Source organism: Scyliorhinus canicula, chromosome 8 (assembly GCF_902713615.1).
Source record: "Scyliorhinus canicula chromosome 8, sScyCan1.1, whole genome shotgun sequence".
Classification (NCBI taxonomy): domain Eukaryota; kingdom Metazoa; phylum Chordata; class Chondrichthyes; order Carcharhiniformes; family Scyliorhinidae; genus Scyliorhinus; species Scyliorhinus canicula.
The window spans coordinates 152051621-152078906 of record NC_052153.1 but is presented as its reverse complement, the minus strand read 5'-3'; the positions used below and the strand labels follow the sequence as shown (position 1 = coordinate 152078906).

Below are 27286 nucleotides of genomic sequence, written 5' to 3'. Positions count from 1 at the left end.
CAAACATCGCTGGCTGGTGCCCAAACATTACGATCTGCAGGAGGGGGGGGGGGGGGGGTGGATACAACGTGTTTAACGATGGCGCATTGACACCTCAACAGCCAGGTGCCATGGGATACATGTGTGCCCCGGTTGGCTGGTGTCACTACAGACACGCAGGCACCCAGACCCCTGCCCACAGTATCCGTCCACCGCCCAGTTTTGCCCGTCCCTCCTCTTTGCGCCACTGTGGGCTGGCTATGCCCTCACGGGGACTGGCATGTGTGCCACCTTGACCCTTCCCAGAGATGGTCTCCGTCAGCTGGGTGTTGCAGCCCCTGTGGGGGGGGGGGCGCACCCAAGGTCAAGGCGTGTGGCCGCGCGGGATGGCGGCGCCAGTGGCCTTTGCCCATCAGCATGATCTCAACTTGTAGGTGTGGCTTTGCCACTGCCCTGCCATGGCAGGCCGGCTGGCACGTCGCTGCCACGGAAAACCCTCCCTCCACCGAGCATGGCTCACCCTTCCCCCCCCCCCTCCTTCCCTCCCCCGGAACATGGCTGCACCATGCTCCCCTCCCCACCCCCGAACATGTCTGCACCCATCCCCAACCCCCCCCCCCCCCCCCCCCCCCCCCCCCCCGGCCTTGGACGCCACAACATGCTGCCTCTGAAAACGTCAGGCACTCACCTCCTCAGCCCGCTGGCTGGCAAATTTATTTTGCCAGGGTCAGGGGTCACGCCGTCGGGACTTTGGCCCATCTGGGTCGCTGAATAGCCGAGAATCTCGGGCAATTCTCTGGGCGGCGCGGAGCCAACCTCGATGATGCCGTTCTCGCAGGTTGGGAGAATGGCGGAACGGCGTTGGACCGGCTTTGCACGAAAATCCAGCAGGAACGCCGATTCTCCAAAACGGCGCAAGTTACTGCAGGTTTGTCAAAGTATCATAACAATAATGCCAATCTCTTATTTTAAAATGGAATCTAAATTACATCCGAAAATCCTGGTCCAATTGCCCCACAGGTTCTAACCTTCATTCACTGAAGACACCCCTGTGTAACTGCATGGATACCTTTATATTAATGACATTATTACATTGTCATCACATTTTAGCCACACTTTGTGTTAACATTCTTCCATTATACTTTTGTGTGTCGATAATTAATATGCGTTTTGCCTATGTGGACTTGTCTATTTGTTATGACAAAATCTGGCTGTTTGGTGACTTTGTAACTAGTCAATGAATATCATCTCAAAATTTTTGGAGCCTCCGAAATTAATGCAAACAGAATCCTACACTTACTTTCAGCCTACTGTTGTGTACCTCACATCTAAATAAAAGCTTAAAAATTACATCCTGTTTGCGACTTTCAATTTGCAGCTTTATGATCAATCCCGAGATCTGTCTCAGCCGTTGATCCAGATGCCATTTGCGGTTGTTATTGAAAATATGGAAAGATGTATCATTTGAAACATGGAAGTCTGGCAATATCTGGTCTGAGAGAAACATGAGAGAATACAGGGTATTAACTATTAACCCACGAAGGGTTAATAGCAGCTGCAAAGAGCAGGATTATAAAATGCAGTTTCCTTCTCCCAAACAAAACAGGATTTTTGTATGAAGCTAAAAACAATGTAAACCTTTCAAGTTGTAACCAAGTGGATTTTTAGCATTACGCTAAAAGCAATGTTTCACACCTTCATTGAAACTAACCATCTTAGTAAGCAGCTGGAAAGGATGAGGTTCAGTTGAATTTCGTGACAATTCTAAGTGTGAAATTCTGCAAACACCAAGTAAATTAAAGAAAATTGGAGACTATCAGTCTATGAGAAACATAATTTAGAGCTAAAATCAAAGTCAAAATTATGAGCTGGGGACACAATTGGAAAATAAAACTATAGAATTCACAGGAACCAAACCAATATTCACACCTCTATTGAAATCAAAGCACTTTTGAATATCACAAAGGAACTTTGAACATCACAAAGGAAACAATGTAATCAGAGACCTGAGAGGTGAGGTCATGTCAAAATGAATACTTAGTTGTATTGGAATGTTTAGATCAAAGATACTTTTTACAATCAAAGTGAAATAAGTTACTTTACAATTAAGTCATAAAAACTTAATAACTGTTAGAAAGAGAATATAGTTCCGGCGGCGGCGATGTCCGAGTGAGCCGCACATTCGGTGGGCTCTCACTCCGGCGGGCGTTTAGGGACTGATTCCCCGTGATAGCGGGACCACGGAGCTGAAGGAAGGCGGCGGTGAAAGTGCTGAGGAGCGGGCTGCGGCACATGGAACAGCGGGAGTCCAGGAGGCAGAAGAAGAGAGAGAAAAAGGGACAGAGACAAGGAGCTGTAGAAACTTACCTGGAACTTAAGATGGCGGACACACGGACCCCGGACTCAGCAATCCAGCTGGCGCTGGATAACATGCTCCAGGTAATGAAGTCCAGTTTTGAAGCGCTGAAGCGGGACAGCTTGGACCCAATCCAGAAAGCGGTGGATCAGCTGAACCAGAGGCTGGATGCGCAAGATGTTAAAGTTAAGGAGCTGGGAGAGGCGGTGGAGGAGCAGGCGGATGCGCAGACGGTTACGGCGCTAGAAGTTGACGGGCTGAAGGAGAGGCAGAGAAGATTGCTAGACAGAGTGGAGGAGCTGGAGAATAGAGTCCGCAGAAACAACCTGAGGATGGTCGGCCTCCCGGAGGGGGCTGAGGGAGCTGATGCTGCAGCGTTTGTAGCAGACCTATTGATGCAGCTGATGGGGGCCGAAGCCTTTCCGCGACCGCCAGAGCTGGAGGGGGCATATAGCGTGCAGGCGAGGCAGGGGTGGCCGGGCGGATCCCCCCGTCCGATGGTGAGTAGGTTCCACAGGTTCGTGGACAAGGAGCGGGTGCTGCGGTGGACAAAGAGCGCCAGGAGCAGCGCGTGGAACAACAGTGTCCTCCGCATTTACCAGGATCTAAGCCAGGAGGTTGCTCGGTGGCGAGCAGCCTTTAAGAATGTCAAGGAGGTGCTGTTCAAGAAGCACGTGAAGTTTGGTCTGCTGTTCCCGGCTCGTTTATGGGTCACGCACCAGGGTCAACACCACTACTTCTCCGAGCCCGAAGAAGCGATGGACTTTGCGAGGGATCAGGGGCTGGTCCCGAAAAGAGGCCCCACGGGTGCGAAATAGGGCCCGAGGACTACCGTGGGAAGGTACGCCGAATGGGCCTAGACTGTTGTTCAACAGTTTGCTGGGTCAAAGGTGCCAAGCGGAACATTTGGGACTCTTTCCTTTGTTCATGAAATGGTTTGGGTTTTTTTTTTCTCTTCTGTTTTTGTTTTTTCCTCTTTTTTCTGTTTTTTCCTTTTCAGGCGGATTTTTACCTTTTGTGCGGCTCGCGGAGGACACTGGAGCCGGCACGGTAACGAAGGTCAGCAAGGGGGGCCAAGGACTTGGGTTGGGGGGTTTTTGTTTTGTTGATGTCCATGCCTTCCTGCACCAGTGAGTTTGCTCCAGTGGGTTGGAGAGGGGGATGGGGCGCCGGGGAGTGGGGAGGAGGATGGGGAAACAATGGGAATGAGACAGGAGGGTTTATGGAGCAAATGGGGGCAGTGGACCCCTGGAGAGCCAGACAGCCGACAGGAAGGGGCTACTCATTTTACTCGCACGTTCATAAAGTATATTCTAGGATAGATTTCTTTGTACTAAGCAGGGACTGTATAGGGAAGGTAAAGAACACGGAATATTTGGCAATTACTATCTCAGACCATGCCCTGCACTGGGCAGACCTGGGGGGCGAACTACCAACGCCCGCAATGGAGGCTAGATGTGGGAGGAGGGGATCTGTGAGAGGCTTCGGAGGTGTATGCAAAATTACTTGCAGGTGAATGACACGGGGGAGGTCTCAGCGGCGACCCTGTGGGAGGCGCTAAAGGCAGTAGTGCAGGGGGAGCTGATTTCAATTGGGGCCCACAGAGCCAAGGCAGCGATGTATCGATTGGTCAGGGAAATGGGTCGGATAGATGAAGAGCACGCGGAGACCCCGGGGGAGGTTTTACTCCGGGAGAGGCAGAGACTACAGGCGGAACTGGGGGCACTATCCACGAGTAGGGCCATGGAACAGCTTAGGAAGGCGAGGGGCGTGGTGTCTGAGCATGGGGAAAAGGCTAGCAGACTGTTAGCGCAGCAACTCAGGAGGAGGGAGGCGGCCAGGGAAATAGGTAGAGTGATGGATGGGGAGGGGCGCAAAGTGGAGGACCCGGCAGGATTGAATAAGGTATTCCGGGACTTCTATCGTAAGCTGTATACTTCGGAGCCGCCGGAAGAACCAGAGGAGATAAAAAGGTTTCTGGACGGGTTAACATTCCCAACAGTAGGTGGGGGGGGGGGGGGGGGGGGGGGGCGAGTGGATGAACTGGGGGCCCCGATTAGAGTAGAGGAGGTATCGGGGGGCCTAAAGGCCATGAAGTCGGGGAAAGCCCCGGGGCCGGATGGATATCCAGTAGAGTTCTATAGGAAGTTTTCTGAGCTGGTGGGCCTGGTCTTGGCGAGGGTTTTCAATGAGGCAAGGGACAGAGGGACCCTGCCGCCAACAATGTCGCAAGCCACTATATCACTGATATTGAAGCGGGGTAAAGACCCGGAGGCGTGCGGGTCCTACAGGCCAATCTCCCTGATTAATGTTGACGCCAAGCTCCTGGCAAAGGTACTGGCGGTGAGAATGGAGGACTGCGTACCGGAGGTGATTGGGGAGGACCAAACTGGGTTCGTGAAAGGTAGGCAGCTGGCGGCCAACCTGAGAAGATTACTGAATGTGATAATGATGCCCCCGGTGGGCAGGGAGGTGGAGGTAGTGGTGGCGATGGACGCCGAAAAGGCCTTTGACCGGGTGGAGTGGGACTGTCTATGGGAGGTGCTCGGACGGTTTGGGTTCGGGGAGGGACTGGTGAATTGGATCAAATTATTATATCAGGCCCCAAAGGCCAGCGTCAGGACTAACAGAGAAGTGTCAGAGTACTTTAGGCTGTACCGAGGGACCAGACAGGGCTGCCGGCTCTCCCCGCTGCTGTTTGCGCTGGCCATAGAGCCGCTGGCGATTGCGCTGAGAGCCGCAGAGGGATGGAAGGGGATGGTGAGGGGCGGAGTAGAGCATAGGGTCTCTCTTTATGCGGATGACCTGCCCCTGTTCGTGTCGGACCCATTGGCCGGGATGGGATGTATACTGGGAATGTTGAGGACGTTTGGCCAGTTTTCAGGATACAAATTAAATACGGCCAAGAGTGAAATGTTTGTGGTACAGGCAAGGGGCCAGGAGAACAGACTGAGAGGGCTACCGTTTAGGCTGGTAGAGGAAAATATCCGGTATTTGGGAATCCAGGTGGCGCGAGACTGGGGCAGGCTGCACAAGTTAAATTTGGCCAGGGTGGTGGAGCAAATGAAGGGAGAGTTTTGGAGATGGGATGCACCCCCGCTGTCGCTGGCAGGGAGGGTGCAGACTGTAAAGATGACAATCCTCCCTAGATTTCTGTTTGTTTTTCAGTGCCTCCCGATCTTTGTCCCACGGTCCTTCTTCAAAAGAGTTAACAGGATGATCATGAGCTTTGTCTGGGCGGGAAAATCCCCGCGGGTGAAGAAGGCGACGCTGGAGAGGAACCGCAGCGAGGGAGGGCTGGCTTTGCCAAAATCGCTATGATAAGGAAGTGGATGGTGGGTACGAGGTCTATCTGGGAGAGGGTGGAGGCGGCTTCATGCAGGGGCTCCAGCCTGGCAGCCCTGGTCATGGCTCCTCTACCGCTGCCGCCGACCAGGTACTCCACCAGCCCGGTAGTGGTGGCGACTCTGCGGATATGGGGCCAGTGGAGGAGGCATGTAGGGGAGATGGGGGCGTCGGTTTGGGTGCCAATCTGCGACAACCATCGGTTTGCCCCCGGGAGTATGGAGGGGGGTTTTGAGCATGGCGGCGGGCGGGGGCGGGAAATATGTTCCTGGAAGGGAGCTTTGTGAGTTTGAGGAGCTTGGAGGAGAAATTTGGTCTGGTAAGGGGAAATGATTTTAGGTACCTACAGTTGCGGGACTTTGTTCGTAGACAGGTCCCATCTTTCCCACGCCTCCCGCCAATGGGGGTCCAAGACAGAATATTCTCTAGGGGGGGAAGAAGGGGAGGGTAGAGTCTCGGCTATATATAAGGTGCTCATGAGGGAGGAAGGGTCCCAGACGGAGGAACTGAAACTTAAATGTGAAGAGGAGCTAGGCGGGGAAATGGAGGACGGGTGGTGGGCAGAGGCCCTGAGTAGGGTAAATTCGACCGCAACATGTGTCAGGCTCGGGCTGATTCAATTTAAGGTCGTTCACCGGGGCAACATGACAGTGGCTCGGATGAGCAAATTCTTTGGGATAGAGGACAAATGCGCTAGGTGCGCGGGAGGACCAGCGAACCACGTTCACATGTTTTGGGCGTGCCCTAAGCTTAGGGGGTATTGGGAGGGATTTGCAGGCGTCATGTCCCGGGTGCTAAAAACAAGGCTGGCGATGGGTCCAGGGGTGGCAATCTTTGGGGTTTCGGAAGACCCGGGAGTCCAGGGGGAGAAAGAGGCCGATGTTTTGGCCTTTGCTTCCCTGATAGCCCGGCGATGAATACTATTGTCGTGGAGGGACTCAAAGCCCCCGAAGGCTGAGTTGTGGCTTGCGGACATGTCGAGTTTCTTGGGTATGGAAAAAATTAAGTTCGCCTTGAGGGGATCTGTACAGGGGTTCGCCCGGAGGTGGCAACCATTTATTGACTTCTTTGCGGGAGAGTGAGCGTCAGCAGGGCGGGGGGGGGGGGGGGGGGGGGGGGGGTAGAGTAGAGTAGGAGGGATAAAATGGTGGGTAGAACCGGTGGGAGAGGAGCGGGCTGGTGCAGTATGTTACGATTGAAGTATTGAATGTACGTGGATGTTTGCACATTTTTGCCTTTTTTGCTTTCTTTCTGTTGATGTCTGTAACTGTTTACAGAGCCAAAAACTACCTCAATAAAATTGATTATTAAAAAAAAAAGAGAATATAAACCCAGAGATCAGAGCAGGAACTACCAGAACCAGAGCTCAGAGAGAAGGAACAAGAGAAGCAAGCAGATTCAGCTTACAGCCAGCTCAGTCATGGGAAAAATAAGACATGGCAGCCGAGCTAAAACAGCTAATACATCTAAGAAAGACTAGAATTTAAAGAGGAGGCAGAGTCAGCTCAGAGATAGCCAGTTCTCATTGCTCAGTGCATGGGATCGACAAGACATAGCAACCGAGCAGAACAGTGAATACATCTAAAGAAGACCAGGGGCGGAATTCTCCGACCCGGGGCAGGGTCGGGGTATCGCCCGGGGCCAACGTAAATCCCGCCCCCACCGTGGCCGGAATTCTCCGCCACCCGGGAATCGGCAGGAGCGGGAATCACGCCCCGCCGGTCGGCATGCCCCCCACCGCGATTCTCCGGCCCACGATGGGCCGAAGTCTTGCCACTGACAGGCCTCTCCTGCTGGCGGGAATTGGAGCACCTCTGGTGTCGGCGGGATTGGCGGCGCGAGCGGGCCCCCGGGGTCCTGGGGGGAGGGCGCGGGGCGATCGGATCCAGGGGGGGTGCCCCCACGGTGGCCTGGCTCACGATCGGGGCCCACCGATCAGCAGGCCAGTGCCGTGGGGGCACTCCTTTTCTTCCACCGCCGCCACCACGGCGGAGGCGGAAGAGACCCCTCCTACCGCACATGCGCCGGTGGTGACGTCAGCAGCCGCTGACGCACCGGCGCATGCGCGGACCGGCGAAAGCCTTTCGGCCAGCCCCCGACGCCGGGCGCCAAAGGCCATTGGCACCGGTTTTGGCGCCAGTCGGCTTGGCGGTAACCACTCTGGCGCGGGCCTAGCCCCTAAAAGTGAGGATCCTTCCGCACCTTTGGGGAGGTCCGATGCCAGAGTGGTTGGCGCCACTCCGCTATGCCGGAACCCCCCACCCCGCCGGGTAGGGGAGAATCCCGGCCCAGATTTTAAAAAGAAGATTGATTGTCAAGGTGGGCCTGAAGGTCCCTTCAACCAACCAGAAGGATACAGAAGCAAGGTCTTTTTACCTTTCTGTAAAGAAAGTGATTGTAGCTTTTAAAAGAAAATATATAATAATAAAATAACTTAATTTAACCTGAAACAGTGGTTATTCCAAAGTCTACTTTACTTACTTAGCAATGCGGGACCCAGGATCGATGCTACTAAGTGGTAAATAGATGAAATCTCCGGTGAATGTATGGGTTATACCGGGGGATAACTTGAAAATATAGTTTTACCTGAATAGTACCCACCAAAGCCTGCATCGGAGTCAGGGAGTGAGAATCCCTGTTCACCATTGAAAATATCGGCCCTTTTTGGTATAGGGGGAATTCTAATAGTGGTGAGTTTTCAACAACACTGTTTATGCGTATGATGGCAGCCTTAGTGGTCTGACCCCAGGTTGTGCCACACCCACGCACTCCCCTGATACAGCACAACTGTGTCAGCTAATCCAAAGGCTTGTGATATTAGATAACTGCTCCATCAGCAGTTCCCCAGCAAAAAGCCACACCTTTTTGCAACACCTCCCACACTCATGACCAACAGCAGCCAGGATAAGAGCAACAGGAACATGCCTACAGCATCAAATCCATATTAGTCACTAATCACTCACTGATCTAACTTGGCCATGTGACCGTTCCTTCATCACTTGGTCAAAATTGTGAACTTCCTACTTGACAGCATTATGGCACTATCTCCACCACATCAGCTGCAGTGGATCAAGAAGAAAGCCTCACTCTCATCAGGGATAGGAAATAAATGTTGACTTTGCCAGGTCTACCCATAAGCTGTGAAGCGAGAAGTACCTAACTCATACTTACTTGGACTGAGCATTAATGACAGGGACCCTCGTTCAATTATAGATTTGGGCAATTGTTTGGAGTCTGCACTTTCTCCCAGTGTCTGCATGTCCAATGATGTGCAGGTTAGGTGGGTTGGCCATGATAAAATTGCCCCTTGTTTCCAGGGATGTGCAGGTTAGGTGGAGTTATGGAGATTGGGTGGGGGAGTGGAACTAGGTAGGATGCTCCTTCAGGGGGGTCGATGCAAACCCAATGGGCTGAATGGCCTCATTTTGCACTATAGGGATTCTCCTGTTTCCCCAGCAGCATGTTTTTCAGAGGCACGCTTTTCACTGGCAGTAGGATTCGCTACTCCCACAGCTTGTCAATGAGATTTTCCATTGAAGTCAACCCACATCATCGGGAAATCTGTGGGCGGGGGTGCACTGCCAGCAGGAACAAAGAATCCCAACGGCTGGAGAATTCTGGCACCAGTGTTCCTTTCTACTATTCCCAGAAACTGCTGATGGCCTGATCTCCGTATAAAATTCCACATTAGATGATTCAAACAGACCTCCCTCTCGGGCACTGTCCCCTTCATGTCTCCTGTCATCACCCTCTTCTCAAAAAATATTGACCCTCTCAGCCAAGTAAACTACCTCTTATCAACTTCCCATTCCTAAATTCTTAAACATGCTTTCATCGCATGCCCTGGGACCACTAAAACCTACCTTGCAGTCCATCGCAAGCATGTTGAAGCACTTCCTCTTCTGTCCACTGCAGCACATATCGCTGCAGAGACTAAAGAATATTTTGGTTATTAAACGGTCAACAGTAACAAAGATTTGAAAATGAAGCATGTACCAGTCCACATATCACACTAACCATTAAACAAGGAAGCATCACTGTTCCATATTGGTGCCAATATAAAGCTATATCAGCTTTTTCATTAAAAAAAACCTAGGTCACAACCCTCGCAAGTTACTCAACAGAAACAGAGTACAAACCTGAGGATGTGTTGTCATGTCCAGGTCCTCCTCCTGAGGGGCAGAAATCCCACTTAATGCTCAATGAGCGTGAAACGGTTGCTGGGCAGTTCGAGTCGACGAGGACATTTTCTTTAACGACTCTGCAGTTGATGGGAAGGGAACCCCTACCTTCCAAAATATTCAGGCCCGTGTATAAATCCTGCCAGTATAGTAATGCAACAGCTCTGATCGAAAGTCACCAATGTTACCGTTTGTGGTAAACTCTTTCTTGACTCACCTGCAGCCTTTAAATTGTTTACTACATTATCCTGCCACACTACCTCTCCTCTGCCACACAGGACGGTTGGACTGCACTACTGGGGTGGCACAGTGGTTAGCACTGCTGCCTCACAGCACCAGGGACCCAAGATCCATTCCGACCCCGGGCATCTGTGTGGAGTTTGCACATTCTCCCCATGTCTGCATGGGTTTCCTCTGGGTGCTCTGGCTTCCTCCCACAGTCCAAAGATGTGCATGTTAGGAGGATTAGATATGCTAAATTGTTCCTCACAGGAAGAAAAGCGATAGGGTGGGAGATTGGGCCGAGGTTAGGGTGCTCTTTTGGAGGTTTGGTGAGGACTCTATGGGCGGAATGACCTCCAGCACTGTGGAGATTCTATGATTCTAATGTGGTGCAACTTTTCTCAATGGAGTCGTAACCTAATTTAGCTTCAATGGCTTCTTTCCTCCTCCTCCCCTATGCCATTAATGCATGGTCCCCAAAGGATCCATCCTGTCCAACAGCCCTGCTCCTCCCCCCATGTCCATTGGCAACCCAAAATTCATCAGATTGTGTAAAAAGCTGAATAACCCAGCCATACCTCAACCTCACCACCACTTACCTCAACCCCACACCCAGCTCTAACCTCACCACCGCTTGCCTCAATCTCACACCAAGCTCTACCTCACCACTGCTAATCTCAACCGCACACCCCTCTACCTCAATCCCACACGCAGCTCTCTCACGATTTACCTCAACCCCACACCCAGCTGTATCTCAATCTCACCACTGCCAATCTCAAACCCACACCTTGCTATACCTCACCACTGCTTATCTCAACCCCATACCCAGCTCATCCTCACCACCACCAATGTCAACCCCACACCCAGCTCTACCTCACCAGTTAATCTCAACCTCACCACTTGCCTCAATCCCACACCCAGCTCTATCTCACGACTTACCTCAACCCCACACCAAGCTCTACCTCACCACCGCCAATCTTAACCCCACACCCAGCTATACCTCCTCACCCCACACCCAGCTATACCTCAACCTCACCACCGCCAATCTCAACCCTACACCCAGCTTTACCTCACCACCACTTACCTCAACCTCACACACAGCTCTATCTCACCACCACTTACCTCAACCTCACACCCAGCTCTATCTCACCACCATTTATCTCAACCTCACACTCAGCTCTACCTCACCACCGCCAATCTCAACCCCATAATTTTCTAAATTCAGATTGCTTGCCCAACTTGTACTGGACAGGACCGAAGCCTTTGTCATCAGCTCCCACAATTTTCATTCACTACCCACAGACTCCATCACTCTCTGGTAACCATGAAGTTCAATTAACTTGGCAATCTCGCCTCACAATGCCAAATGGACCTTCCAATTACACCAGCAAGCCCACCTATTTGATACCAAGCTTTACCACCCTATCGTAGCACATATACTGTTGAAAACGAAAACCCTTTTTGACAGGGACTTCAATTCATTATACTCCTGCCTTGTGCATAATCTGACAGTCTCTATACAATATTGCTGCACAGATTGACACCCATTTTCTTCCTAACAACTTTAAAAAAATTTTTTTTTTTTTTTTGTTATACACAATATAAATACACACAAAAAATGGTGGTGCCCCTGTTATTTATATTCCGGTCGGATTTCATTTATATTAGTTTAGATTGTTTTTACTTTCCTCCTTGCCACATTTGCTGTGGCCGTTGTGGTCCCCTTTTCTCCCTCCTGGGTCCCCCCATTGTTTCCGCTTCCCCCCACTGGGTTTGGTTTTGTTTGCCCTTTGTATCTTGGCTACTTTCTCTTGATTCCTGGCTACCTCATTACTGTGCCCAAACGGGTACTGGAACATCCGAGTGAATGGTTCCCATGTTCTGTGGAAGCCACCTTCCAATCCATGGATGGCGAATTTGATTTTTTCCATTTGGTGAAATTCCAAAGGTCGGACAGCCAGTCTGCAGCTTTAGGTGGTGGTGCTGACCGCCATGCAAGGATTCAACAGCAGGCGACCAAGGACACAAAGACACCAGCCCTCCTCCCCAGGATGATCTGATACCCCCGAAGATGGCCACTTTTGGGCAAGGCTCCATCCCCATCACTTTGGACATTGCCTCAAAGAAGGCTGTCCAGTATCTAGCAAGTCCGGGACAAGACCAGAACATAGCGGCATTGGTAGCGTGGCCTCCTTGGCACCATTCACATCTATCCTACACCTCCATGAAGTACCTGCTTATTCGGGTTCTGGTCAAGTGGGCTCTAAATAACTGTCACAGGCATGTCCTCGTTTCCTTCCATAGGGTTTTTAAGCTGCAGGGGCTTGTATTCGTTGCCCCATTAGACAAAATCTTTCCGTCAGTTCGTCCAGTTTTGTGACCCGACCGTCAGTGTACAAGTGATTATTCAAACCTGTGATGACTTAACCGGCCAGCCCCAGGTGTTCAGAAAACCACAACTAGATTCATCAGAATCTGCTATGGATCAGATAGCCTCACTGCAGACAAGGGTGTGTAAAACGTCCATAATTTGGATCTCATTCTGAAGTTAAGGCTGAGAACACAGAATCATTAACATGTACTCTTTACTCGGTATGTAAGGCACTGCACATGCATAGGCTATTGCAACACAGGAACATAATTCTGGAAATGACATTATACAAGCCTTAAAAAAATCCAGACAAACTGATAAGTTCCCATTTTGTACAATTTAATACTTTTAAGCACCATATTAACTCAAACTTTGTTAAAAAAAGGTGAGTAAATGCTTAGGATAGATTATTTTTATAGCTCCACTATAAAAACTGTCACATGCATATTTCTCATTCATCTGTTAAATGATTACATTTTGTAGGTTGCCAACAGATGTCCAATATGTTTTTAATGGATGAAATTGACCATATTTACCCTGTAAAGAGAAATAGCTGTAGTCAGAGAATGGTAAATATTAAGTTTACACTGAATTGAATGCTAGGTTACCCAAAAGAACTCCTTTAGGTGGCATGTACCAAGTAAACACTAGATTCTCATGTGCTTTGGGAAAAAACATGAACATTATATACACAGAAAGCAGCCACTAAGTCAGATATTCGAAAACATTAAAGGGCAATAATTATATATAAAAGTTGGCAGCTCACACTCAGCCCTTATTACCAAGTTGTAAACACGAACAAAATAGCTATAGGAATCTTCAAAACAGATCATTTGTGAAGAACTCCCTTTAATGCCACAAGTGGACATTATTTTATTTCAAGATATTTCACCCAAGTTTCACATCATTATGCTTCCTACAGCCATAGTCATCTACAGTTAACCATTCTTTTTGGTCACTGGAACACTATTTCACGACACACTAGAAAAGGAGGTATGCACAATATCGTTGCCAAGAGATTCCTTGCAGTTGATGCACAAAACACGTAATGTAGGCTGATTGATAAGGTTATCACAACTTGAGCAAAATTCACTCGCTTTTAACCATTTGAACATGGCCAAAGTGCCTCACATCTGGTTTGCAATTACCTTCCCAAAAAGATTGAAAAAAAATGCAAAATGCTGGTGTGCCCTATTTCAGTCTTTCCTTGAAGATCTTTCATTAAAGTGCCACCCCTTGTTGATTGACATTCATCACTCAGTAAAATGAATCAGGTTTTAAGTACGAGAGAGCAAACTTAAGAGAAAACCACAAGATTCATAAGCTTAATCTGCATTATAATTCATGCAAGGCTGAGGAAAAAGAGAACACAATTTTACAATGTGTCTGTTCCAAATTCCTCAAGCTGCTCTTATACTGTAATTACACTATCTGAACCTCCTTTGGCTTCTGACAGCATTTTAACGGGCACACAGAAATATTGTCTCTATCAGATTATAGCTGAGCTATATTTAAAACATGAAAATAGTGTAAATTTTAAACATTCTTGAATTATACTGATCTGGGATTTTCAAAACAGATTACAAATATAAATCAATTGTTATATTTCTACTTCAATTTGTTAAGTCCAGGTAGGTTTGGGCCATGAATAGTTTGTGCTCTAGTGATTTTTTAATACTTGATCCACTTCGGATTTTGTGAACAGGAATGCTAGTATAAAGTCAATCAGCTACCCAAATCTGGATATCTGGCAACATTTCAAACAGGTGACTGGTCATTTCTGTAGACATCTCAGAAATGTGAACCAAATCAAAGATTAAATATTTAAGTATTCCCAAGTGGAAAATGTCATTTTACTAGCTGTTTGTTCTACATTCTGTAATTAAATAGACCAAAATAGACAGTTGTCCTTTATTTCCAATCCGCAGTGCTAGATTCAGTTCAGACGCGTTTCACTTTAACCAGGCTGCAGTTAGTAAACATTCAATTTGCACGACTCAGCATTAGACGAGCTGCCATGGTAAAAAAAAACAAGGATCATTCTCCCACCATGTGATTGCAAAACCATGAAATACCATAACAGTACAAAAATGCAAGATTACAAAAGAAAAAGAACTAATACAAAGGGCAGCTCCCCAAAGCCATTTCAAGTTTGCGTCATCTTCAGGTGTCAACTCCTCTTCAACTTGCTTCATTCTTTGAAGCTTCATCAAAATTTTCAACGAGATCTATAAGAAATAAAAATAAAGTTAGTATAGAAATAGAGCACTGTCTACAGAACTTCCATACCACTGACAGGCAGCCTAGGCTAGTGAGTGAATGGGGCGCATGAATGGCCCATAAGATTGAAATCAAGCAAGTTGACTAACCCTGAACCTAATATTTCACAACGATCTATACAAAATGCTTAATCGTCCATATTAAACTGTCAACTTCAGGTGGTAAAAACAGAAGAAATATTTACACATTGGAAGCAGAGAAAGCACATGGCTCTCAAGTCAATATTGTGTGCAATCAGCATGCACATCACTCTACTTGCCCTACTTGCATATCACTTGAGTCATACCAATCGGAAAAATAAATACAGATGTAAATAAGCATAATAATAATCACTTATTGTCACAAGCAGGCTTCAATGAAGTTACTGTGAAAAGCCCCGAGTCGCCACATTCCAGCGCCTGTTTGGGGAGGCCAGTACGGGAATTGAACCCACTCTGCTGCCTTGTTCTGCATTACAAGCCAGCTGTTTAGCCCACTGTGCTAAACCAGCTTATGTGGCAACCATGCATGGGTAACAGGCAACAAAATGTCTCACGGGCTGCACTTAGAATCCAGATGATCCCCAGGCTGCCAGCACTGTTCAAAACTGTATCATCCAAATGGACTCTTCTCCCTCAGTCACCTTTAAGTATGAACACTGCTGAAACACTGACCTACATACCATGCATAAGTAACATGTTCTTATCTAATTTTTTAATATCCGACATTATGCACTGAATACTTAAGTCTTTTAGCACTTTTTCAATTTTGAAAATATTTGAATTCTATTATGTAGGATATTATGCACAGTGGTAGAACCCAAATGCATTTGGACAGCATGTGTATTACACTTCAGCAGGCAAAGGTCCTTCTGCTTTTCCAACAATGAAGAGTATATTTGAGATAATCTTTTCTTATGGCTCTATGGCTTTGCTTAAATGGCACCAATTTGAAACCTCAATTTTAAATTACCTGGAACTTCATCATCATCCTCTTCACCAGAAGCGAGTGGTGCTTTGCTATCCACAGCTGCAAGCAAATAATTCATTTAGTGAAAAAATGAGTCAATCACAATTCAGTTATTTTTTCAAGTTAGCTCTCACTTACCAGATAGGTAACTATCAATGTGCGGCCTAGGTTTGCTAGATACTAATATGGATATTCCCAGAATTATACAAAGAGAGGACTCCAGGTCCTTCATGCCTGTGCTGCCTCCAATCAGCCTCACCCCCCCCTGCTCTTTCCCCATCACCCTGCAACTTTCCCATTTTAAGTATATATTCAACTTAATAAAAGGTGCTACTGAATCTGCTTTCCCAGCCCTTTAAGACAGTGAACATAGAACATTACAGCGCAGTACAGGCCCTTCGGCCCTCGATGTTGCGCCGACCTGTGAAACCATCTGAAGCCTATCTGACCTACACTATAGAACATAGAACTATAGAACATAGTGCTATCCAGATTGCACATTTCTGCTTTAAACAAATTATCTTCTCTCCTCTGGTTCTTTTGCCAATTATCTTAAGTTGGTCGTCTCTGATTACTTACTGACCTACATGCCAGTGGAACGTTTCCCCCAATTTTGAAACCGTACAAAATCGCTTTATTTGCTCTAAAGGAGAACCACATCAGCATCCGTACTCTCCCCACATACGTGGGAAGCCCTGGTAATATGGCTTAAAACTTCGAAACTGCAGAAAACAGGTTTAGCAAATGCAGCAAGCATTTGGCAAAGTTCAACAAAAAGAAATAAATGAATGCTTAGATGATCTGTTTGTAGGATGAGGTTTCTTCTCTTCATTGAAGAGTCTCAATGAACTTTTATGTTTAACAGGCAGCAGGTGGACTCCAGTATAGCAAATCTGACAAAACAGTGCAACTCCAACAATGCAGCATTCCTTTAGTAATCCACGGAAGACTCAGTTTAGTTATGTTCCCAAGTTCATCGTGACTAAATTTGCAAGACTGCTGAGTCAACAGCCACTATAACAACACTACATTTCATAATTGAGAGATTTCAGAGAGACTGGCCTTGTAATAGTAAAATGAATAAAAAGTATGCACATAAACATCAAATTTTAACAAAAGCGTATCACCCTAAAAACCGTCACAAGTTATAAACATAAAAAGATCAGTATACTAACGTTGTTTAGGCAGCGACTCTGCGAGCCGCCTCAAACTGGTCAGACTATCGGCTCCAAGTTGATTCAGGATACTAGGTAACATCTCGGTCAGCTGCTTAGTCTCTGCATGCCCTGTGATCGTAAATGTATTTGCAGCAAGTGAAGCTTGAACTTTAGGATTATTGAAGTGAATGACTGTTCCCTGGTTTGTGAACATGTTCACCTGCAAGAGATTTAAAACATACGTAATTCAAAGAATGTTGCACTGAAAAAATAAATGTTACAGCTGTACAATGCAACAAATGCCATGAAGCTGCGGTTTACTTTGCTGATTGCATTTAAGACATTCTTGTAGGTGCAGAAGGATTCTGCTCTTCTGGCTGCAGTGTGGAGCCAACAGCAATATAAATAGGGAAGCCCGAGAGCAATGACCCTCGCCACACCTCCTTGACACCATGAGCTGATGATGCAGTCTGCCTTCTGCTCAGGACAGGCAAGTGTTCAATTTTGTTGTTCATCATTTTCAATTTTAGAAACCCCACCCTGATTTGTGCCCCCCCCCCCCCCCCCCCCCCCCCCCCGCAGGCATAGGCAGGACTAAGGAGCCATGGATGTGGGAAGGGAATGAGCATAGTGAGGAAGTGTGCGTGTACAGAGCCATTTCTTTGACACTCCTACTGATTCATAGCACGATGCTAAGCACATTTTGGACCTGCTAGGAGCAGCCCTGTATAAGCCAGAGTAATAACTAGGGCAAGTATGATACAAATAGCTGACATTTTCACACCAACAAGTCCAAGCGAGAGTTCAGATATCATAGAATTTACAGTGCAGAAGGAGGCCATTCGGCCTATCGAGTCTGCACCGGCTCTTGGAAAGAGCACCCTACCCAAGGTCAACACCTCCACCCTATCCCCATAGCCCAGTAACCCCACCCAACACTAAGGGCAATTTTTCATGGCCAATCCACCTAACCTACACATCTTTGGGTTGTGGGAGGAAACCGGAGCACCCGGAGGAAACCCACGCACACACGGGGAGGATGTGCAGACTCCGCAGACAGTGACCCAAGCCAGAATTGAACCTGGGACCCTGGAGCTGTGAAGCAATAGTGCTATCCACAATGCTACCTTGCACGGTAGCACAGTTGTTAGCACTGTGGCTTCTCAGCACCAGGGTCCATTCCTGGCTTGGGTCACTGTGTGTGGCGTTTGCACATTCTCCCTGTGACTGCATGGGTTTCCTCCGGATGCTCTAGTTTCCGCCCTCAAGTCCCGAAAGATGTGCTGTATGGCGAATTGGATATTCTGAATTGTCCCTCAGTATACCCGAACAGGCGCCGGAATGTGGCGAGTAGGGCCATTTCAAAGTAATTTCTTTGCAATGTTAATGTAAGCTTACTTGTGACAAAGATTATTTTAAAAAATATACAAGCACAAGCAGGCTCCTCAGAACTTACGGTACTGCTTTGGCGCCCAGTAGCAGCAAATACCTCAGCATTTACAACAAATGGGACCACAAGATCTGGCCCATCACATCAGCCTTTGTGAAAACGCTGAAGAATTTCCTACTTATCGATGGCTGTAGGAACATCTCTGTTCCAATTTGTTGATACAAATTGACTGGCAATTCCACGCTGGCTTTAAAAAAAAATAATTTATGGCATGTGGACGTCGCTGGCTGGGCAGCATTTATTGCTCATTCCTAGTTGCCATTCAGATGGTGATGTTGAACTGCTGCAGTCCTTGATGTGTAGGTATACCCACTGTGCGGTTAGGGAGGAAGTTCCAGGATGTTGTCACAGCCACAGTGAAGGAATGGCGATATATTTCCAAGTCAATTTCAAATGTTCTTCTCTATTGTCAATTGCCAGCAGTATCTAATGGAGCTTCCGTTTTCTTCTAATCAAAAATTATGTCAGTTACATTATAACTGTGGAAACACAGTAAAATTAGGTCAAAAACAAAGAGCCCATTTTCATTATATAATTGCTCATATCCATTCTCTCATTATCCAGTCTTTTTCACAGCAGTTAAACATTTCAAGTTAACTGCTTAAAAAAGTCACATGACTCCCTTCTCATAGAAAGGCAATACTATTAAAATTTAAGTCTTGATAATGTCAATTGATTCTAGCTCAAAATGAATTATGAATCCTTTACTGAAGAGGAAATTTGCCCCACTGATGTATATCAGTATTACGCCTCCTTTGATCTTACTTCACCCACACTGCGACTCTCTTCTCCCTTATTAAACCATGCCAGCATTAATAATAATCTTTTTGTCACAAGTAGGCTTACATTGCAATGAAGTTACTGTGAAAAGCCCCTAGTCACCACATTCCAGCACCTATTCAGGTACAGAGGGGGAATTCAGAATGTCCAAATTACTTAACAGCACGTCTTTAGGAACTAGTGGGAGGAAACCCACGCAGGCATGGAGAGAACATGCAGACTCCGCACAGTGACACAGCCGGGAATCGAACCGGCCGCTGTGAAGCCACAGTGCTAACCACTGTGCTACCCAAGCTATCACAACTCCATGCATGTTAAAAAAAACTAGTCCCTACAATATCACCTGTGTACACTGCCCAACGCCAAAGAGGCGGTGGCAAGATGGAAAGAGAAATAATTTTTATAAACAAAACTGGCACAATTTCATTTTCAGAATACACACAATTTTCACACCATTAGTTTTTAAGGGGCAGTGATACAATCTGATTTGAAAGGGAAAACAAAAGTTTCAACATGTAGCACATAGTCCAATCAATTTATGTGCAAATAAATTTTTGTGAATACCTCTTCAATACCAGAAATGTTATTCACACCAAGCTTCTTTAAAGAGAATTGGAGTTTTTTGTCATCTGCTGTTGCTGTTCTATGGACAACCTTCTTCTTTCGGCGGGCAGTACCCTGGGTACAAAAACAGAATAGAAAATTACATGATGCTTAATTCAACATTTAAATTTGCTTCGTTCAGACAACAGCTACTGAAATATTGCACTTTTTATTTGCTGAAAATGAACATCCAAATTGCAAAAATGTACGCTGCATCAAAAGATTTTTACATCTAGGATGTGTATGGAATTTAAAGTGCTGCATTTGCCAGATCAACCATGTGTAGAAATAGACTTTGATGGTAAAATAGATTTTGGAGGCACCCATTCACGTTCTCATGTTTTATCTATGCACCCAGAGCAATACATTATGGGAAACAGCCATGGTGTATATGAATACTTCATTCGGTTTTGGCCTTCAGTCCACGTATAGTTCCAGTCCACCATCTCACTTCCATCCAAAAGAGCTGCCTAGTTGGCTCCCCGGCCCACAGCCCAGACATACCGTTGCTTCTCTTGCATACCAGCCTTCAGCACACTGCAGCCTTCAGCACACTGTTCGCTGCTCCACCAATCAGAGACTGTTCCTCTGCCTCATTTGCCGCTGATACGCTCAATAATCAGCCTAACAGTACCCTCTGGTTGGAACAGCAGCTCAGAGCAGAATCTTGTATTGAAACTCCGCTGGCTGCCAGGAATTTTGAGGAGTTTCACGGGCCACATCCAGCCCTCGGACCATGCATTAGACAAGCCTGATCTAGTCTAAAACCACCCACCAGAACAAGAGTTGATCTGTTGATCTACTGGCTAGTAGTGACTAATTGAGATGCATCTATGTAGCCCAATTAGTAAATACAGAATGAGTAATTGACACGACTGTTAAGCATGTAAACTTAATGTGCATTCTCATATTGCATGCTTGCGCACTTAAAGCTTTTTTGTTCATGTTGGTAAAGACAAGTTTTATTTCTTTAGTTGCTGAATGGTGGTAGTTATTACATTAAGTATATACACATGAAATACATTTATCCGTATGGTGATAGGCATTCCACTAAACTAATGCATGCAGTTAATTGATGTAGCCACACCTATGAGTTAACAATTTTTGGACAGCTACAATAAGACATTGCTATGCAATTGTATACAAACTTGCAGAAGCTTTTACACGTACTCTTTACTTGTATGCGTAATTTCCATGGGATCACCTGAAAACTCAATTTCATTATTGTAAGAAGTGGAACGATTCAACCCTCAAACTTCAGAAGACTGAACAGAAAACTTCTCTTTTATCTAGGGCACCAGCGTAACCAAATATCTCAAAACTAGAGGATACTGGAGCAAAAACTAGCGCCCAAACAAGTCCATCATAACATTAAGCAACGGATACTTCATCTTTATGCAAAGGTTATAGCTGCAGGCCTATATTGAAGATTGTTCAATTTGAAAGGTGTACTATCACTAGTATCACCAACAAGGTGGACAAACTAGAATCTTTCATACACTAACATCCAAGCAGAAGCTGCATAAGTTATTAGCATTATGCTACTCCCATGAGAGCACATAAAACATGCATGGATATAAAGTTCTTCCTCTGACAAAAGTACGGTTACAAGACAGCGAACACGACTGCAGCAGCATTCTTCTAAACTTTTTTCTGTAAACCAACAATTTTGTCAACAATATTAATTAGTTGAAAATTCTCTCCTTTTCCTTGGTCTCCGTGTCACTATAAAAGGACCTTCTGTTGCACTGAAGTAAGATCACTTGTCTCAATGAGACTCATGGTAAAACAGTGACAATAACACAAAGTTGCATGCAATGATTTTTAAAGTTACTACATTGAAGATTCAGATTCTGACAAAAGTACCACCATGAACAAAATAATAACAAGGCAGCGAATAGAGTATTAACTCTTGTACATATACCAACACCATAGATATATCTTCCAACCTAAATTTCACCGATTTGTTTAAGATAATTTTACCAGGTCAGAAAATGAATAAAAACAGCAGTGGAATTATGCAATCTCATCTAGCTATGTCAATCATGAGAATATGATTTCATATAAATTTCATAAAATATGATTTCAGACAGCACATTAAAATGCTTTTTTCCAACTGCTATAAATTATTGCAAGGACAGGTCGACTTATACCACTCACTCACTAATCTCCCAACTAAATGCTCTAGGTATGCAGTATTTTAGGACATATCAGATTATCTTGTGCCAAAATATGTGAATTATAGCTGCCTAAATAAATCCACTGTGCTACTTAGTCGTATACAAAGCTTCTTGAAACATTTACAAACAAAACATTTTGCTAGAGGTCAACAACACAATGTTAGCCTGTTTTTTATACTATATATTTCCATCATATTCAGTTTTTTATTCCACTAAGCTCACACCAAGTCCTGTTCACCTAAATTCTCACGCGATTGCTTACTTACATCGGCTCCCAGTCCAACAATATCTCCACTTTAAAATGTGTTTTTATTCAAAGCCCTTGAACATCTCTACAACTTCTCCAACTGAGGTCTCCAAGCTCCTGAATTTCTGACCTTGTCTGCATCAATGATTTACCAACCATTGGCAGCCCTACTTCCAACTGTCTCAGTCCCAGGTTCTGAGATTCCCTGCCTAAACCTTGTTATCCTCTTTTAACATGTTTCTTAAAACCTATGTTTGGCCAACCTGTGCAAGAGCAACTCACCTAGCACACTGCACTGCCCTTTCCCCATAGCCCAGCAAATTCCCTCTCCGGGTTCAATTCTAACTCCGTTTTCAAAGCCACGATTGGCCTTGCCTCCACCACTCGGGCAGTGAATTCCAAATTCTAACCACCCACTGCATGTGTTCGATGATTCTTAAACCAAAATACTACTCTAAATCTACATCCTTCGATCCTTGACACTTCCACCAATAGAACAGTTTCTCTCTATCTACCATGTCCAGCCCCACGATTGCGAATACCTCTAGCAAATCTTGTCTCGATCATCTCCACTCAAGTTGACAACTTCTCAAACAACTCAGTTTCTCCCATCTACTCATGTAACTGAGGTCCCCCATTCCTGCACAAGTTGTTTAAATCAGTGCTCTCAAAGTGTGGTACGCGTACCGGTGCCGGTACGCGAGCCATCGTCTGCCGGTACGTGGAGTGTTTCCAGAAAAGAAAGAGACAGTAATCCTGGATTGGCTTGTTTCGCTCACCGGTCCCTGGCACATTGAAAATAAAAACTGCCGGTCCGCCACATCAGATAGTTTGAGAAGCACTGGTTTAAATCATTCAAAAAAAAAATCCACGTTAGTCTGAAATTAAAACCATATTTGGAAATTGCTTACCTTTCCACCAATGCGAACTTGGGCTTGCAGCTTGGCTAGTTTTTCTTGATTCATTATTATTTCTTTCATCTGAAATGACAATTACATAGTGAGCATTCACATTGCCACAAAGTTTCACTTTAAGTTCGCCTCATGCTTGGACAATGACTAAATTTTCAGATTCATACACAGAAAATCGAAGGTCACTCGGCCCTTCGATCCTGCCCCGCAGTTCATTATCATGGCTGATCATCAAATTCAATATCCTGATCCTGCCTTCACCCAATGTTTCCTTGAGCCCCAAGAGCTATATCTAATTCTTTCTAGAAATTACACAACATTTTGACCTCAACTACTTTGTGGTAGCGAATTCCAGATTCACCACTCTCTGGGTGAAGAAATTTCTGCTCACCTCAGTCGTAGGTTTACCCCTTATTCTCAAATTATGACTCCTAGTTCCGGATTCCCCACCATCAGGAACATTCTTTCTGAATCTACCCTGTCTAATCCTGTTATAATTTCATAAATTTCAATGAGATGCCCTTGCACTCTTCTGAACTACAATGAATATAATCATAACCGACTTAACCTCTCCTCATATGACAGTCCTGCCATCCAAGTAATCAGCTTTGCTGCACTTCCTCTAGCAAAAACATCTTTCCTTGGATAACGACACCAAAATTGCACACAATATTCCAGGTATGGGCTTTCCAATGCCCTGTACAATTATAAAACACTCGTATTTTCTTATACTAAAATCCTCTTGCTATGATGGCCAAAATACTATTTGCCTTCTTTACTGCCTGCTGTATTGCGTACTTTTTCAGTGACTGATGCGCAAGGATACCAAAGTCTCGCTGAGTTTCCACCTCTCTCAATTTACACCCACTCAAGTAATAATCTGCCATCCTATCTTTGCTTCCGAAGTGGATAACCTCACTTTATACTGTATCTGCCAATCAAAATTAAATCCAGGACAAGCAAAGCATGTTAAAACAAATATAGACCAGAGACTGTTCATGGTTATGGCCCATCAGTTGATCGCTATCACTCCAGTTGTTGTGTCTTCAGAAATACTATGTGTGTGTGTGTATATATATATATATATATATATATATATATATATAGTCGAGTGACAGAACGATCATATCAAATTTCTGCCGAGTTATTTCACTTTCTCAATTGGAATGTTTCATTATTAAAATGTTCAGCACACACAATTAAGTAGATAACTAAAGGCAAGCATTCTTCTCACCACCCCAGTCACACTCAAAATCAAAATACAGATCAAGTTCAAACACTAGGTCTAAAGTAGAACTGTAAATTAAATTGAAGATAAATATTTATGTCAAACAATTAAACGGACACAAATATAGTTTCACCAAATATAGTTTCACAAAATTTTAGATGATCAAGTTAATGTACTTACAGCTTTCAGATATGGGGGGGGGGGGAAGGATTCGACTATTGAGTTGGATGATCAGCAGTGATTATAATGAATGGCGGAGCGAGCTTGAAGGGCCGAATGGCCTCCTCCTATTTTCTTTTTCATCTATGTATAGCTTTTACCCAGACTGAATTCACAAGAACTAGATATTTGGCGCAAATTCACCGTGCTCCAGACAGGATTTAATCAATAATTCGATCAGAAAAATGAGTAAATACAAAACTCCACCTGACAAAATTGTCGAGCGGCTGGGAGGGAGAATGTAACAGGGGGCAGCTAAAGTTGCAGCACGCAAAATGCAGAAGTGTAACTTGCAGTTTTCAGGGATAGAAACTCCTGCAGAATTAAGTTCACATCGATAAAGCAATCAAATTTGTTCCGCGACTAAAAGGCATCAAAAATAAACTCTTCTTCGGCCCAACCGAAACCGCCCAACGACTCCCCAGTGAGGCGCAGGGAGTGCGGAATGGAGGGAGTGCGGGCCTCGGGAAAGGGAGCGTGATCGGACCTCGGGTCTGCGCCAGCAGAAGGGCTGAGGCCTGAAACCAGGGCTTCAGGAGGGAGTGGCGGGCCCTGCGCCATCCCTGGGCCGCAGCATCGGGCCACTCAGCAGCAGGCTCCTATCGCTTCCTTCTCTCTCTCTCTCTCTCTCTCCCTCCATCCATCCATCCATCTCTATCTGTCCCCCTTCCCCGTCGCGCGTTACCTTGAGTGTGAGTCGATTGTCCGGGCCCTGCCTGCCTGGCCGGTTACCGAACTGCGGGAATCACACACACGAGGCGCCCAGCAAAATGGCTGCCAGAGGGAGAGCGGATGTGATGACACACGTATGTGACCCCCCCCGCGGGCGGGGTGAGGGGGCGGGGCGAGAGGAGGACGTTGGGCCCATTGAGCCGCCTCTCCACCGTTCCCCAGGATTGGCCTGGAGTCTCCAGGAGTTGAAGGTCAATCTCCAAAATGCAACTCTGTGCAGCTCTGGCGAAAAAAAAGTCACCATTTAAATGAGAACATGTCAGATCGAAGGGTCGAGATTTAGAATCAGTTTGGGTGAAGCTTAGGAACAGCAATGGGCAGCAAACATTGGTGGAAGTTCTGTGTATCATAGAATCATAGAATTTACAGTGTAGAAGGAGGCCATTCAGCCCATCGAGTCTGCACCGGCTCTTGGAAAGAGCACCCTACCCAAGGTCAACAACTCCACCCTATCCCCATAACCCAGTAACCCCACCCAACACTAAGGGCAATTTTGGACACTAAGGGCAATTTATCATGGCCAATCCACCTAACCTGCACATCTTTGGACTGTAGGAGGAAACCGGAGCACCCGGAGGAATCCCACGCACACACAGGGAGGATGTGCAGACTGCATAGACAGTGACCCAAGCCGTAATCGAACCTGGGACCCTGGAGCTGTGAAGCAATTGTGCTATCCACAATGCTACTGTGTAGGCCACCAAACTGATGGTCACAGTATAAATCAGGAAATTAGAGATGCATGTAATGTGGGTAATACAGCATTAATGGGCAACTTCAATTTATATATAGACTGGGTGAACCTTATCAGCATGCTGTGGAGGATGAATTTCTGGCCTGTGTACAAGGTGAGTTTCTGAAGTAATACCTTGACGAACCAAGTAAGGATCGGGCTTTTTTAGATTTAGTATTATGTAACGAGAAAGGGCTATTTAATAACCTTGAGCTAATTGCCTTTGTGCAATCATGGCCATAATAATGTGTATTAGTGTCACAAGTAGGCTTACATTAACACTGCAATGAAGCTACTGTGAAAATCCCTCACATTAAGTTTGAATGTGATATCATTGATTCTGAAACTAGGGGCTTATGTCTGAACAAGGGAAACTAGGAAGGTATAGGGGGAAATGGCTATAGTGGATGAGAAAATACACTATAAGACTTGACAGTTCACAGGCAGTGGCTATTATTTAAAGAAGTATTGCATGATCTCCTCAAGCAGAAATATAAAATGGGAAAGATGAATCAACGATGGCGAACAAAAGATTGCATTAGATTAAAAGAAGTGGATTAGTAGGATGTCAGAAAGCAATTTAGAACCCAGCAAAGGATGACCAAGAAACTGATAAAGATAGGGAAAAGAAAACACAAGCTATCAAAAAACATAAAGCCAGACAGTAAAAGCTTTTTTTGGGCATGTGAAAATAAAAATATCATCTCGGACAAATATGGGCCCATTACAGGTGAAATCAGGAGAATTTATAGTGGAGAACAAGGGAAAAGTGAAGGAACTAAACAATTACTTTGTGTCTGTCTTCACAAAAGAAGATGCAGTGATAAGCACTGCTGCCTCACATTGCCAGGGACCCGGGTTCGATTCAGGTCTTGGATGACTGTCTGTGTGCCCATGTCTGCGTAGGTTTCCTCCAACAGTCTTTCCACAGTCCAAAGATGTGCAGGCTCGGTGGATTGGCCATGGGGTTATGGCAATAGGGTGGGCGAGTGTGCCTAGGTAGAGTGATCTTTCGAGGGGCAGTGCAAGATTGATTTTTTTTGTCACTTTTTACCTGATGTCTAAATATTGAAAATGGGGGGGGGGTCTGTTTTTCTGACAGTCAAGCATCATCCAATTGGTTCATGAAACATTTTGCTTTCCAATCGATTTAGGAAAGCAAAGGATGGGTGTGTTGACTGTCTAATGGTTGGAACAGGGGCAAGCCAGATGGTGAAACCTCCAGGAATACATTTTACCACAGTTGGCAACCCTGCCGTTCAGACAATGGATGATCTGATTCAGGCTTTACTCCATTTCTCTGTCAATTCCACCCCCACCCCCTAGTAAACCTCAACACCCTTGTCGATCAAAAATCTATATAA

The 27286-nt window shown here is 45.8% G+C and overlaps 1 protein-coding gene and 1 non-coding gene across 2 annotated transcripts; both read right to left on the bottom strand.

Annotated features, from left to right (window-relative positions):
• Nucleotides 1-12654: 12654 nt before the first annotated feature.
• Nucleotides 12655-25294, bottom strand: btf3 (basic transcription factor 3). Its single transcript, XM_038805454.1, has 6 exons — nucleotides 25143-25294; nucleotides 23011-23079; nucleotides 19634-19747; nucleotides 16858-17059; nucleotides 15686-15742; nucleotides 12655-14682 (listed from the first exon to the last, which is right to left on the bottom strand). Exons 2-6 carry the CDS (start codon nucleotides 23077-23079, stop codon nucleotides 14636-14638), a joined length of 489 nt encoding a protein of 162 aa, XP_038661382.1. The 5' UTR covers nucleotides 25143-25294; the 3' UTR covers nucleotides 12655-14635.
• LOC119970834 lies at nucleotides 20895-21025 on the bottom strand. Its single transcript, XR_005461696.1, has one exon.
• Nucleotides 25295-27286: the final 1992 nt, after the last annotated feature.

Coding starts and splice junctions, on each gene's coding strand:
- btf3 (XM_038805454.1), bottom strand. CDS start 23,079: ATGAAAGAAATAATAATGAATCAAGAAAAACTAGCCAAGCTGCAAGCC. Junction 19,748..23,010: donor AAGTTCGCATTGGTGGAAAG/GTAAGCAATTTC, acceptor TTTTGTACCCAG/GGTACTGCCCGCCGAAAGAA. Junction 15,743..16,857: donor AGAGTCGCTGCCTAAACAAC/GTTAGTATACTG, acceptor ATTTGCTTGCAG/CTGTGGATAGCAAAGCACCA.